At 34.0% G+C, this 14,053-nt stretch overlaps 1 protein-coding gene across 1 annotated transcript; it reads right to left on the reverse strand.

The window, feature by feature from the left end:
• Positions 1–9,840: 9,840 nt before the first annotated feature.
• On the reverse strand, positions 9,841–10,827 carry LOC132284877 (pectinesterase 3). Its single transcript, XM_059787006.1, has one exon. It carries the CDS (start codon positions 10,704–10,706, stop codon positions 9,978–9,980), a length of 729 nt encoding a protein of 242 aa, XP_059642989.1. The 5' UTR covers positions 10,707–10,827; the 3' UTR covers positions 9,841–9,977.
• Between the last annotated feature and the right edge of the window lie 3,226 nt (positions 10,828–14,053).

Consider the following 14,053-nt stretch of genomic DNA (forward strand, 5'->3'; position numbering starts at 1 on the left):
TGTAGCGGGAGAAGCAAAAAACCATCATTTAACTGTAACGGATGCAACCATTGTTTGACGTATAAAATGAAAAAGTTGCAACGATCTAGGGTTTGTGTTTGCTCGTTTGGTCTGGCGATTCTGGGCGAGTCTTGGCGACGGCTGGGCAACAACTGAAGGACAAGGTTCCACTATTGTTTTCAGCCGATCTCTTCGACGATCTCTAACCAGGTGCATGCCTCTCTCTCTTGTTTTATCTTTTCCAAGCTTTTGACTCTTATCGTATGATTGGTGTTGGAAGTATGGTCGTATATATCTGTATGTATATCTGTATGTATTGTGGGTTTTTGAAATCTGCCTATGTATGCTCTTTAATCGATGATCTCTAATCTTTAATCTCATGCGTTATAGGTGTTTTATGAACCTTTTTTACGTTTCGTTTCGTGTTCATATCAACATGTCCTGTTTCGTTGGGTTTCTAATGGTTGATTTTTGTTATGGTTCTTTTTTGTTCTTTTATATTCTTAGTTCTGCCAGAATTTTTTTCCCAACTAAATTTTGGGTTGGGAATTCGAAATTTTTAGAGTTCAGCTAAATTTCCAATGAATTTTGTGATGTCCCTTAAATTTTCAGCAAAACAATCCTAAACCTTGAAAAAGTTAAAACAAAGGGATGTTCAGTTTCTCACCATTTCAGAATATGTTTTGGTTCTTCGATTTTATAATGACTTGGAAATATCCTATAGTTTTGCTGATAGTTCAGGATTTTTTCAGAGTATCGAAAAATTCTGTGTATAATTTTAATTTGGATCACTGTTTTCATGTCAGGTTAAAATGGCTTATATTCTTCTAGAACTAAGGTTGGGGAATTTTCAGATTCTATTGAGAATCTTATTACAATGTCTGAGGTACATTAAAAACCGAAATGCTATTTGTAGTATCAACTGATTGTTGATAATGGGATCATCTAATTTGGAATTCAGGGATACTCTTTTTCTATTGAATCGCTAATCAACTGATCTTTCAGATTCTTTTGAGAATCTTATTACAATGTCTGAGGTACATTAAAAACCAAAATGTTGTTTGCAGTATCAACTGATTGTTGATATTGGGATCATCTAAGATGAAATTCGTGGATACTCTTTTTCAATTGAATCGTTATTCAATTTGCAGAGTGTTGTATTTTTTGTTTGCAGTTAAGCTATAAACTTGATGAAAATCCACACAACTTAATGCCAACACGCATTTTCAAGTTGATCGACAAAATGTAGAAACGAGATTCCCATGTAAGACTTCACTTACAATTTTATCAAAATCAGAGACAGATTTGGCACATGAATCACTTCTAGTACCATCAAGAAAGGGGTGAAATCTTTACTTGAGAGCATTAAAGTGAGTCATACGCCTGTCTAGGAGTCTACAAGAAGTATATTGTAGGTGGTATTCGATGGTAATAATTTTTTTTCTTTTCTAATTATACATTCATCTAGAGAAAGGATCAAACACTTATTCTGGAGTACATGAGAATTGTAGTTCTTCCCTATGGCCCTATATATATATATATATATATATATATAATAGAGCTTTTGAAGGCAATGAGTCTTCTTTGGCGACGTTAAAAATGATTATCCTACCTCCTTACGCATCAATGTGCCACAATCTCCAGTGGTTTTGTAGTTGTTGATGCCCTATCCTTCACATTGATTGTCTTGACAGGAATAAAAGTCATAGGAGTGCATACAAACACTAGAATTGGTGGACTTGACATCACTTTTGCAACAATTGCTTCATAAACTCTCACCTTCTCAACTTAGTGGTTATAAGGCTACTGAAATAAACCCTAAACTAATATAAATATAATGTGCTTGTGCAAACTTAGCATAAAAAAACTCGAGGCCTTGAAACATTTTCAGCATGGTAGCCCCTTCTCCAACTGCATAACCATAAACCAAAGTCCTAGAAACATCAAAACCCAAAACTATAATCGTCAATTTGATCAAAACCCCATTTTTAACTTAAAAAGAACAAGAAGATATTGCAGCTACGAGTATCTGATTTTTTTAGTTCACATTGTTGCATTAGCTGGCTCAATGTTGGATTGGAATAGCATCAGTTGAAGTGTTTGAGAAACATTGATGAACTTGTTTAATGCTGAATCCTTTTCTTGATGGCAGAGTTCATAGAGTTGGTACGAGCTGAAAACAATTTCCGAGCTATTGCATATGCCCGAAGTACCTTGCGCCATGGGGAGCTACCCATATCAAAGAACTGCAGTGGGTTGTGGCCGCACTAGCTTTTAAGAGTAGTACTGAACTTCTTATCAATTTTTACTGGTGGCCGCACTAGCTTTTAAGAGTAGTACTGAACTTCTTATCAATTTTTACTGACAACTATGTATTGTTAATGCTTTGTTTCAAACATTTTATGTACAACTTAAACTTGTTTGGTTGAATATTTAAGGACTTGTAAATGGTATACACTCTATTTCAATTATGCTTTCAACTGGGTTTGTTTTTATTTTAATGTTGCGTTGGACTATACAAGTAACAGGATAATAAAATTGAAGCAGGTTATTGCAAAGAATTTGTAAATAGGTTATTGCTAATTTTTTTTACAAATGTTGACTCTCATGTAGTATAGTAAAATGTAACTAGAGATGTTTTTATTTTTAACGTTGTGTTGGACTACATAGGTATAATGATAATAAAATTGAAGTAGATTATTGCAAACAACTTGTAAATAGGTTATTGAAAAAGTTTTTATATATATATATATATATATATATATATATATATATATATATATATGTTTGTGGGTTCAAATTTCTCCATATCTATTAAAAATATGATAACTATTTATAAATATACATAAAATGTATAAAAACAAATTAAAAACAATGATAACCAAACATGTTTTTTTGTTTCTGTTTTATTTTTATTTTTTTTTTGCAACAATTGGACTGACCAAACATGTTTTGTTTTCAAAAATTTTGAAACGCATGACTTACCAAATATGATGTGCATGTTTTTGTTTTCAACATTTCCACAGCAAAACATCGTTCCCAAACGAGCTTCCGAATTTTCTCCAAAACACTCCTACAACAAAAACACTGTTTCTGTTTTAGCCAAAAACAAAACACCAAAAACAAAGCGCATGCCAAACAGACCCTAAAGTACTTGAGGAGGATTTAGTAGTTTCTGTAAATAGTGATATGACGATCGAGCGACTGAGCTGGAAAGTTTATAATTTTTTCTCGGTGTGCTCAGACAGTTAAAAGATACATCATGACATCAAATGTCGGTTTTGGTGAACAGATACGGATAAGGATGCATATATAATTGCCTTAAGTGTAAAACCTGCTACAAAGATGGAAAGTTGATCATCAGATATCGTAGGAATCTTTAACCACTTCCTATAACAAATATAGAAGTTGAACTAAACAAGAGTGATGGTCGGTGGGAAGGATCGACATTGATTTGGAATTTCAATTTTCCATATGGAATCCAAGTGGTGGATTGAGAAAGATCGTTTGAGGACATAAATTTGAGTGATGCTTATTTTAGAACTTCATAGTAGCTCTATAGTTCAGTGATAGTGGTGTTATAGCATGTGGATATCCATATTAGTGGATGCAAAGTGCTATTTCGAAGGAGCTTTATGAAGATTTTGGAGCAGCAGCTCTACTTCATATCTATACACGGAGGAATTAATCGAGAGATTAAATTAGACCATAAAGGATATGTTTGAGGCGTATATCCTAGATTTTCATGGACAGTTGGAAGTGTTTACTTCATTTGTCGGAATTTTGACTGTGATATTGTTGGCACAAGGAGGTTAGTGTGACAACTTTGGAGGTTTTGTATCTTTCACAATGCATACCTCTCATTTGTTGGTTGGAAATGGAAGTAAGGGTTGTACAATCAGACATCGACTTCATTTAAAAATATGTCAGAAAGAGATACTTCCCTTTGTATTGAACTGTGCGCGGTTGGGAGGCGACAGTGGGATGTTGTAAATAGTTGAACTCGTATACTAGAGTTTTTCTATCAGAGAGTAGTTTACTCATTCTGTTTTCCATGTAGGAAGAAAGGCGATTTTTGGAGAAAGGTCAATTTTACTTATTACATTGACTTTTAGAGGATTGTGTTTCGCAATTGAGGCAGTCGCCTCTGAATTAGCGTTACCAAATTATTAGCGTTGGGTGCATAGGAGTTTGTGTGTATATTCTATGGCACTTGGAGGTATGTAGATCATTCCCTTGTCGACATGAGAGGATTACGTTGTTATTTGATACAACTTACGCATCGTATGATTATTGTGTTTCTTAAAATATAGGAACCCTGTATACCACTTGGTATATTGGAATTAAGTGGAGCTCTTATAATGAGGTTGTGTTTGCTTGGGAATAGGAGGATTTTTTCGCTCACAATTTCCAAGCATAATGGAAAAAAGTAAGGGCGAATTCCAAGGACGGAATTCCTTTTGTTAGAGGAAAAGAATGTAATACCTCAAATTTTAAAAGGATAGTCTCGGTATTTATTTATTTGTTTTAATTATTTAATTGATTATTTGACTAATTGCTTATGTGTTTAATTGAATTAGGTATTACTTGATTATTTGATTATGTGTCTATGTATTATTTATATTTGTCTATGTGTTAATTGTTTAATTAAATTATGTGCTTAAATGGTGTTTTGATTAATTGTAAATTAAATGTTTCTTTTATTATTTTATTTTATTTTTCTTTTAAGGTTATGGTTAGTAGTAATAGGCCAACCAATTGGGTCCCATGGATTACTTGGATAGGAGGTTGGATGTGTATGGATTATTACCCATAGATAGCTGTGTATGTATATATATAGATATATATTATATACATATATAAAAAGGAAAGTAATTTATTAATTACTTTTATGGTAACTTGGGTAATAATATTTAATCTGATGTATATGTTTATATTTAAATAATAAAAATATACGTAGATTTGATACGTGTTATGTTTTAAGTTACTTTATAATATTATGGTAACTTAAATATTATTAGATAATTCATTAATAAATAATGGAATGTGTATAATTTATTTATTTAATAAACATATACATAAATTACATACGTAACATATTTTACTTACCTTTTTAATATATATAAAAGGGAGAGTAATTTATTAATTACTTTTATGGTAATTTGGGTAGTAATATTTAATCTGATGTATATGTTTTATATTTAAATAATAAAAATATACGTAGATTTGATACATGTTATGTTTTAAGTTACTTTATAATATTATGGTAACTTAAGTATTATTGGATAATCCATTAATAAATAATGGAATGTGTATAATTTATTTATTTAATAAATATATACATAAATTACATACGTAACATATTTTACTTACCTTTTTAATATTTTAATATTTATTTTTTTTAAATTGACTTGGATTGGGAAAAGGGTTATGGTTATTTTATTTAGCCTATAAATATATAGCTATAGGTTATAAAAGGGGGATAGAAATATTCACGTGATATATTCTAGAGAGAGTTAGAGAGGGAAGGAGGAAAAGGAAGGAAGGAGGAAACAATCCTGTAGAGAGAAGATCAAGGAAGAAGAAATTTCACTTTCAATCCGAAAATTTAAGGCAAGTTCTTCTTCTATCTCTTCTCCTTTTATTCGTGTTTCTATGCATACCTAGGAAATTCCAGAATTTATTAAACACATAAAATTAAATAATTATGCATGTTTAATTGGATCAGAACATAGGTTTTATGAAATTGGTTCATAGCTGTTCTTATTTTATGAATTGATAAATGCATGATTTTGATTTGATTTCCGGTGTGAATTTTTATATGTTTACATTATTTATTTTTCATATCTGTGGAATGATAGAACGTTGAAACATGCCTAGGATTCATGAACATTAAATAGGAACTAGGTTTGGGTTTAAATAAATTTAAATAGACTCAATCATAATGATGCTTGCTATTTGAATGTTTTAAACAAACGAATGGATTTAATCTTTTAAAATATTTTAGCAATTAAGATTAAATGTGTAGGATGAATTGGATATGGAGAATGTTTATTTGACGGTATAATAAAATATCATCATGTATAAGATTCAGTTTGTGTAGAACATATGATATAGGAAGCTTAAATAAATAATAAGTCATTCCTATTTTGTGATAACTTGATATTATATTATCATAGTTATTTCTGTATTGTTTGATGTATTTCCTTAATCATTACATCAATTGTTGGATTGTGTGGTTTAATGCACCGGTATGGGACGGTGGCATTCTAGGGATGGATTAACTTATCAGTTAAGTCCTACCTATTTTATATAAGGGAATGGATTAACTAAAATGTTATATCCTACTTATATTTAAGTCAGGTCAGCTGAACAAGTTGAATGACTTATGGATGATTAATTTATTATATAAGGGAATGGATTAACTAAAATGTTAAGTCCTACTTATATTCAAGTCAGGTCAGCTAAACAAGTTGAATGACTTATGGAGGATTAATTTATACTGGATAGGATGGTTACTAGATTATATATATATAAGTATCGTACCATGATATGAGCTTGAGTCTCAGGATCAGTGGTTAGGGCGCGTATATCGCTAGGGATGTGTAGCTAGATATAGTGTAGTTGTGCCAGGATATGTGCGTTTTGCATGTTGCCTACTATTCAGGTTGAGACAATCCTATAGTCTAGTGAGGTTCCTTTAGTGTGTGTGTGTGTGTATATATATATATATATACGGACTACTAGTTATTGTTGGATTGATTAGGATGTATACGTGTATCGGATCTCTGCTTGGACTGTAGTAGAGTAGAACTTGTTTATAGGCCTGACCCACCATTATTTTTCAAGTGTTCGTCAGGAGTAGAGGTTGTTCGTGCTGAGCGGGGATCAGTCTACTTTATTCTTCCGATGCTACATAGGAGTTCCTTTATGATTCAGTTTCCTGATTTAGACAGTTATTGCTGTCATTTGTTTAGTTTAGATTTTTTAGGGGTCCACACAGTATGGATTCCCGAGTTTTATTTTGGAGGATCAGTTGTATCAGAAGAGTTTATTAATTAATGGAAATATATTCTGAGGTTTATTTAGGGGTGGCAATTCGTGTTTGCGGGTCGTAATCGTGTCGTGTCAACTTAAAGGTATTAAAGGTATATATATATATATATATTATTTAAATTATTAATAATACTCAATAAAATAATAAATATTAAAAAAAATATAAGTTTTAATTAACCAAATTACTAAATAATTTATAGGTTATAAAAGTTTAAATTATAAGATACAAGTTTATATAGTAATTTTAGAACTTAAACAGAAATTTATTTACGATATATATACTTAAACGTGTATAAACGAGTTATACAGGTTGAACCCCTCAACCCAAACACGACACTATTAACTAAATGGGTTAATCGTGTCAACCCGTTTATGACCCGAACCCGTTTAAGGTCAACCCAAACCCATTTAACTCGTGTCGTGTTCGAGTCGTGTTGGCGAGTCGTGTCAACTTTTGCCACCCCTAAGTTTATTATTAGATTATCATTTTAGTTTCTTGTCAGCATTTTATTTATTCTTCTTTATTCTTTTGTACTCTGTGTTCGTTTATTATCAATTTGTTTTGATATCCTCGGGTATTCGGGCGTGAGCTTGGCCAACCCGCATTCGGAAATCCGGGAGTATCACACTTAGTTAAAAATAAAGGTAAGAATCCATAAAATAGAAAGAAAGTTTGTTAATGAAAACAAGAGGGAAAAGGAAAAGGAGACAAAAAAAAATTTGTTGTGAAAGGAAAAAAATAGTATCTAAGGTTTGTGAAGAAGGAGGAAAGAAAGAAAGAAACAAAAAAGAAGAGGAGGACGAAGGAGAAGAGGAGAGAGATCCACTACTAGCAAAGCTTGGTCGGTGGGAGAACGAGATAGTCAAAGATGATTGTGCAAGAGTTTGAATCTTTGAATTAAAATGTAATAATAAATCTTACTGCTTAAATATAATTTTTCTTTTTCGTTTTTTTTTTTTCCTTAAGCAGATGTGTTATATATAAAATTGGAAGATTACCAAGCAGTCCTAAAAGTGATGGCATACCCTCACATTACAGATTAAACAAAAAAGATGGAGTAGTACCACTTCTAGTACATAGAAAAAACAAAAATCATCCAAGGGAGCTCAAACATTGGATAGAGCAGTCTGAAGAGTCATTAAACATTCGGACAGGCCTGCGGCCTAGCGGAACCAAGCTCATACTTCAAGGGTTTGAGCCTCGGTAGAGGCATGTGTGTGCGAGTATCAATTAAAAAAAAAAAAAAAAGTCATTAAACAACAACTTTTAAGTAATTATGTAATGACCAAGTTATTAAACACCACCTCATATTTACACTTCAACCCAGCTTTTTTTCTAAAACTTTCTTAAAAATCTCCAAGAATGTCTTACTTATCTATTCCGTGTCCATGCCATGTCCAAATATTCAAGAAAAAAACTTCCGAAGAATGGGACACGCATGTCGGTCGGACACGTGTCGGGGCATGTGAGTGTCCGACACAAATTCTTTGCCCTATTAGGCATGTCCATGCTTCCTAGTTCAAGATTGGAAAGCTAATAGACTATTGAAATGAGCAAGCGAAGACTCTATTAGGATAATCTGAATTGAGAAAGCCTAGAAGGTCCATTGACTGTTAAGCGTGCCGTAGAGTGAAAAGTTCTAACATTTTATTTTAATAAAATATAATAAGGTAGATGACACTGACCTTCCCAACTGACTTCCCCCTTATTTGCCAAATTACACTTGCCTCCCGTGGGATTTGTTTGTAAATAACACATAACTGAACTCCCCTCCGTTAACAACCGTCACAGTTAATGGCCAAAAATGTTGATGTTAGCAATTTTGTAATTTTCAGATTTCAATCCTACATTTGTAAGACATGTTTATTGCAATAAAATACAATATATTATATATATGTAAAAGGACAGAAAATTAATTTTCCGAGTAATTTGATAAACAAAAGGAGCGGTCAGTGTATATTGCCCAAACCTTAGGGAGGTAATTTATCCAATATCATACCGACCTCATTTTTTATCTATAAGAAAAAAAAAATATATATATATATATATATATATATAAATCTTTATTAGAATTCAAACTTTTTACAGTGACTATTTTAAATGTAAATTCCTTCAAAAAAAATTAAAATTAAAACTAACACTTCAATGGCTCGAGACAGATGGGTTTTGTTTTTGGGTTGTTCCGAGTCCATTACCTTATGCCTCAGTCTTCTGCAGACTTGATAAGAGGCTCGGAAAGGTTGTACAGTAGGTCCCCGCCCCTGACTTTTGTAGTGTGGCACCATTGTGTGTGTGTGGTGGTGTCTTTGGAGGGACAGAATAGAACATCCTTCGATAGCGAGGAGTCCTCTATTGCAACTATGGGGGCACTAAAATTAGTTCTCTTTTATGTTGGGTACATGGAAAAAACTGTAAATTTGTTGGGGATTTTTGTTGGATGTTTGTGAGTGTTTTGGGGCCCTATTTCGTCAATGTGTAATTTTAGCATAATGAGCTTCTTTTTTTAGCGCTTTCTAATGATACTTAAAAAAAAAAAAAAAAAATAGATCATAATTTTTCTAAAATTAAAATAATCTAGATTTTTTTTAACATTTATTAGTTTAGATTATTTTAATATTTTATGCATTTAATTTACAAGAAAACACAGTATTTTAAATCATTTCAAAAAATAAAAAATTAAGGAAACTTTTTCTAAAATAAAGGGAGTACATTGACAGAATTAATTATTATTATTTTTTAAATGCACAATTTGTTCCTAAATTGCAACAAAAAAACACACAAACTAACAAGAAACTGAACAAATAATACATTCAAAATTACACAAAACATAGATATTCAGGTCATTCCAAAAAGAAATTACATAAATAAAAATAAATATATTATATATTCAAAAGTGTTACAAGTACCCGACAACTCCCGATCAGTGCATGGTGAGATCAAATTTCCGGAGAAGGGTGTCGATATTGGCGAGAATTGCTAAGCTGTTGCTCATGTACTCCTTGGACTTTTGCACCTTACTCCTCACCTCATCAAGGACCGTCGATCCCATCTCCTCCAACCCATCCAGGCAAGTCTCCCCGTCAGTCATCGCCGCACTGATCCACGTCTTCATGTCGTTGATCTTCACCTCCGTCATCATCTCCTCCGCCGATCCCACGCCCATCGATGCCGCCGATCTGTTGAGTTGACTCAGCGCGGCACCAAACAGATCCACACAGTCACGCAACGCCGACTCGGTCCCAGGATCGTTCGATTTGGGGATTAGGGTTTTGGAGAGGTGGGTGAGTTCGTTGACGGCGACTTGTAAAGAGAGATTGAAGATGAGTTCCGGGTCGGGCTTGGATGATGATAATGGATGGTTGAGGGAGGATATGGTGGTGAAGCATGAGTCGGGGTACTGAGTCACTGAGCAGACGGCTCGGAGTGAGTGGGCCGAGTTGGCGGACTCCTCGAGGGATTCATCTTCGGTGAGGGACTCGTGTATCAGGGCTCCGACAAACGTACCAATAATGACCGTTAAAACGACGATCGAAGAGACGGCGATGACAATCAGACGGTTACGGGCGGTTTTGCTGTTCCTGTTGAGGGGTTGATCTTGTTCGAGAGCATGGACTTTGTCATACCCTTTGAAGATGTTGATGGAATCCATATGTGTCTTTCTGCTAAGCTTTGTGTGATTTTGTGTTTGGAGGGTTGATGTATGCCATCTAATTCATATTATATTAGTAAAACTACTGTAGTTGTTGGGAAGAGAACAAATGGGTAGATGACAATATTAAAACATAGGGTACAGCCTGATATGCCTGTATTTTCTTTTTCTTTTTCTTTTTCTTTTTTTTCAACTTCTGTATTTTGTCTAAAATTCTAAATAACCTTTTTCATAATTTCAGTACAACAATTTATAGCTTGGCATAAGTTATTGGCATGCACAACCAATTTACATGCACCATTCAAGATAATTGGTCTCACGTACTCATAAAAATTGCTCTTAATCAATTTGAATGATGCATTTTAATTGATTGAGCATACCAATGATTTTGATTTGTCTGGCAAACCTTATATGTGGTATATCTGTCACATTTAATTTATTGTTCCAATAGCATAATATTGTACTCTCTATCCTATATGAATGATCCATTTTGGGGGCAGTAGAACCTTTTAAAAGGCATGTAATTAATGCATTGCTCCATTTTAAAATTACTATATCATTCTTTTAAGTTTGAATGAAGATTTTATGAAAAAGTTATGATAGAGCGACCGAAAGAAATTCCCCGAGTGAGAACCGAACTTCGACGTTGTTGGCCACATCAGCTCCTCTTATTTACATTCATTTTGAGTTTCCAACACCTCTTTCTCTCTCTAGTTTTTTGTCCGTATATTTTTATTACATACTCTTCAATCTCTCTCTTCTTTGTCTTCCATTGACGCCATATCTCAATTCATAAAATTCTATAAATCTTTCATCTATTCATTCTTTTTATATTGTCTTGTTTCTTGACTTGTAAATCTTTCATGATTTTATTCTTTTTCTCTTATTTTTTCGAAGAAAACTGAGTTAATAAGTCACCATGACAAATCAATAGACCCATTTTGATGAAGTTTAGAGATTAGGGTTTGTGTGGAAGACAGATGCAAGAGACCTCTTCAAGGAATATTGAAGAAAGATGATGATGGTTGCGGGTCAAGGTCGTGGCATGGTAGAGTATGAACAAATTTGGGTATTTTAGGGAGAAATATGAGATGTGAAATAAAGGGTTGGTGGTGGTGGTGATGAGAAGAACAAAGAGATGGAGAAGATAAATTCATATTCACACAGGGAAAGAGATGGTAAATTTAGAAAGGAAAAAAAAGTGATTGTAGAGAGCCAATGAAGAAGGGAAAGAGATGGTAAATTTAGAGAGAGGAAAAAAAAGTGATTGCAGTGAGCCAATGAAGAAGCGAATCTCTAAATCTAGGGTGATTGCAGAGAGCCCATGGAAAAGAGAAATTCACAATCCAGAGTGATTGCAGAGAACCAATGGAGGAGAAATACAGAACCAAATCTAAGAAAGAAAAAACTAAGAGAATTTGAGAGGGTTAAAATATTTAGAGAGAGAATAAGTGAAGATAATATGAGAACTTACATGAAATAAAGATGAGGATAAATATGGAGGACTTACTTGTCATTTGTTGAATAATTATGTTTTTTGGGAAATTGTTTAACAGGACGATGTGGCCAAAACCACGTCACATTCGGTGTAAATTCGAGATTAATGCTTCAGTGTTTCTATCATTATTCTTTATGAAATTAGAAAATTTTGAAAACTTAAAAGAGTATTGATGAAAAAAAATTCTTCTATCTTCCTTTGACTACTCAAATGGAACAATTATTTTGGGATGGCCAAAAAGAAAAAGATCGACGATTAAATTACGGAAGGAGTAATACTCTCACCTTAACATAGAAACGTGGGAGCAAAGTGGCAAACTTTAAATCACACTGAGTGAAATTAGATGCGAGGGCACAAGCAGAACATAATAGCGTCACCCGTTTAAAAGAATGATGTACCTTAGTTCTCACTTCCATTTATGAGATATAAAACAAGTTTTCCCTATTGATTTAAAAATTATAAGACAAAGTATGTTGATTTTCCATGAGTTTGGCTAAAAATTAGACACGGGTAGGTGGCAAGAATGGCCAAATATTTCATTAATGTTGTGTTTGGTATGCAGGAATGGAATGAAACGCAAGCGAGAATGGAATGAGAATGGAAATGGAATGAAATTATCATTCTCATTCTATATGGTTGCAAATATGAAACATGTGGATTTAGGGAAAAAAAAATATGAAACATGTGGGAATTGAATGATGATAACCATACCAGTGTTTGGTTGGACTAATTTAAAATTTTGAATAGATTGAATTTCAAATTTAATTCTGCAAAATTCCTCTTAGTAACAAATAAATTAAATTAACAAAATAACATTCTACTATAATTTTTTTAAAAGAAATGACGACGGTGGTAGATGGTAGTAATGATGGTCGTGGAGATGGAAAACGGTAGTGGTGTAGGTGGTAGTGTTGGAAGGTAGCGGCAATGTTAGTGGAAAAAGGTGGTAGTGGTATTGGTGGAATGCAGTGATAGTGGTGGTGGTGAAAGGCTTGGTGGAAGGCGTCAGTGGTGTAGGTGATGATGGTGGAAGGCAGTGGCAGTGGTGTGGTGGTGGTGGAAGGTAGTGGCAGTGATATAGGTGGTGGTGGTGGAAAGTGGCGGTGGTGGAAGGCAGTGGAAAGTGGCGGTGGTGGAAGGCAGTGGAGGTGGCGATGGTGGTGGTAGAAGGCTAAGCAGATGGTGGTGGAAGGAGGTGGTAGAAGATGATGGTAATGGCAATGGAGGTGGCAACAGCGGTGGAAGGCAGTGGAGGTGGCGACGATGTGGTGGTGGTGGAAAGCGGTGATATTGGTGGTGGTGGTGGTGGAAAGCAGTAGTAGGTGGTGGTGGTGTGTAACGACCCAACTTCAAAGGGTCCAAATCACTGTTAAGCAGTGAAACGAATCCGAGTCCTTAATCGAACCCGAGGCGCTAAGGGAAAAAAAGGTCAATTTATAAGTGTTTCAACAACCATGGCCTCGATATAGTCCATTCTAGTTCCATTTGGTATCATAGATATCTCGAAACAAAGTTTATAATTACATTCTCGAAACAAGGTTTATGATTACATGCCCAAAACATATATAGTTACCAAAATACATGATCTCCAATTTGCATATATGGCCTTAGGATACATTACACAACAACTACATTACAATGGTTGTAGAAGAAATGGAGTACACCAACTAGTGGTTACACAAAACAAAATCCTCAACTTTTCTTCATTCACCTCTAAGCTTCCGCCACCTGAAAAATATTTGTAATAAAGGGGTGAGCAAGGCTCCGTAAAGTATGCCTAAGGCATGGTTCCTAAAGCCAAGTGAGCAAGCACACAGTGAAAGGGGTCAAGATGAAGGGTCATGCTTGC

This window comes from Cornus florida, unplaced genomic scaffold (assembly GCF_030987335.1).
Source record: "Cornus florida cultivar Cherokee Brave unplaced genomic scaffold, ASM3098733v1 CherokeeBrave_3.0.0_Hap2_Chr11, whole genome shotgun sequence".
NCBI lineage: Eukaryota > Viridiplantae > Streptophyta > Magnoliopsida > Cornales > Cornaceae > Cornus > Cornus florida.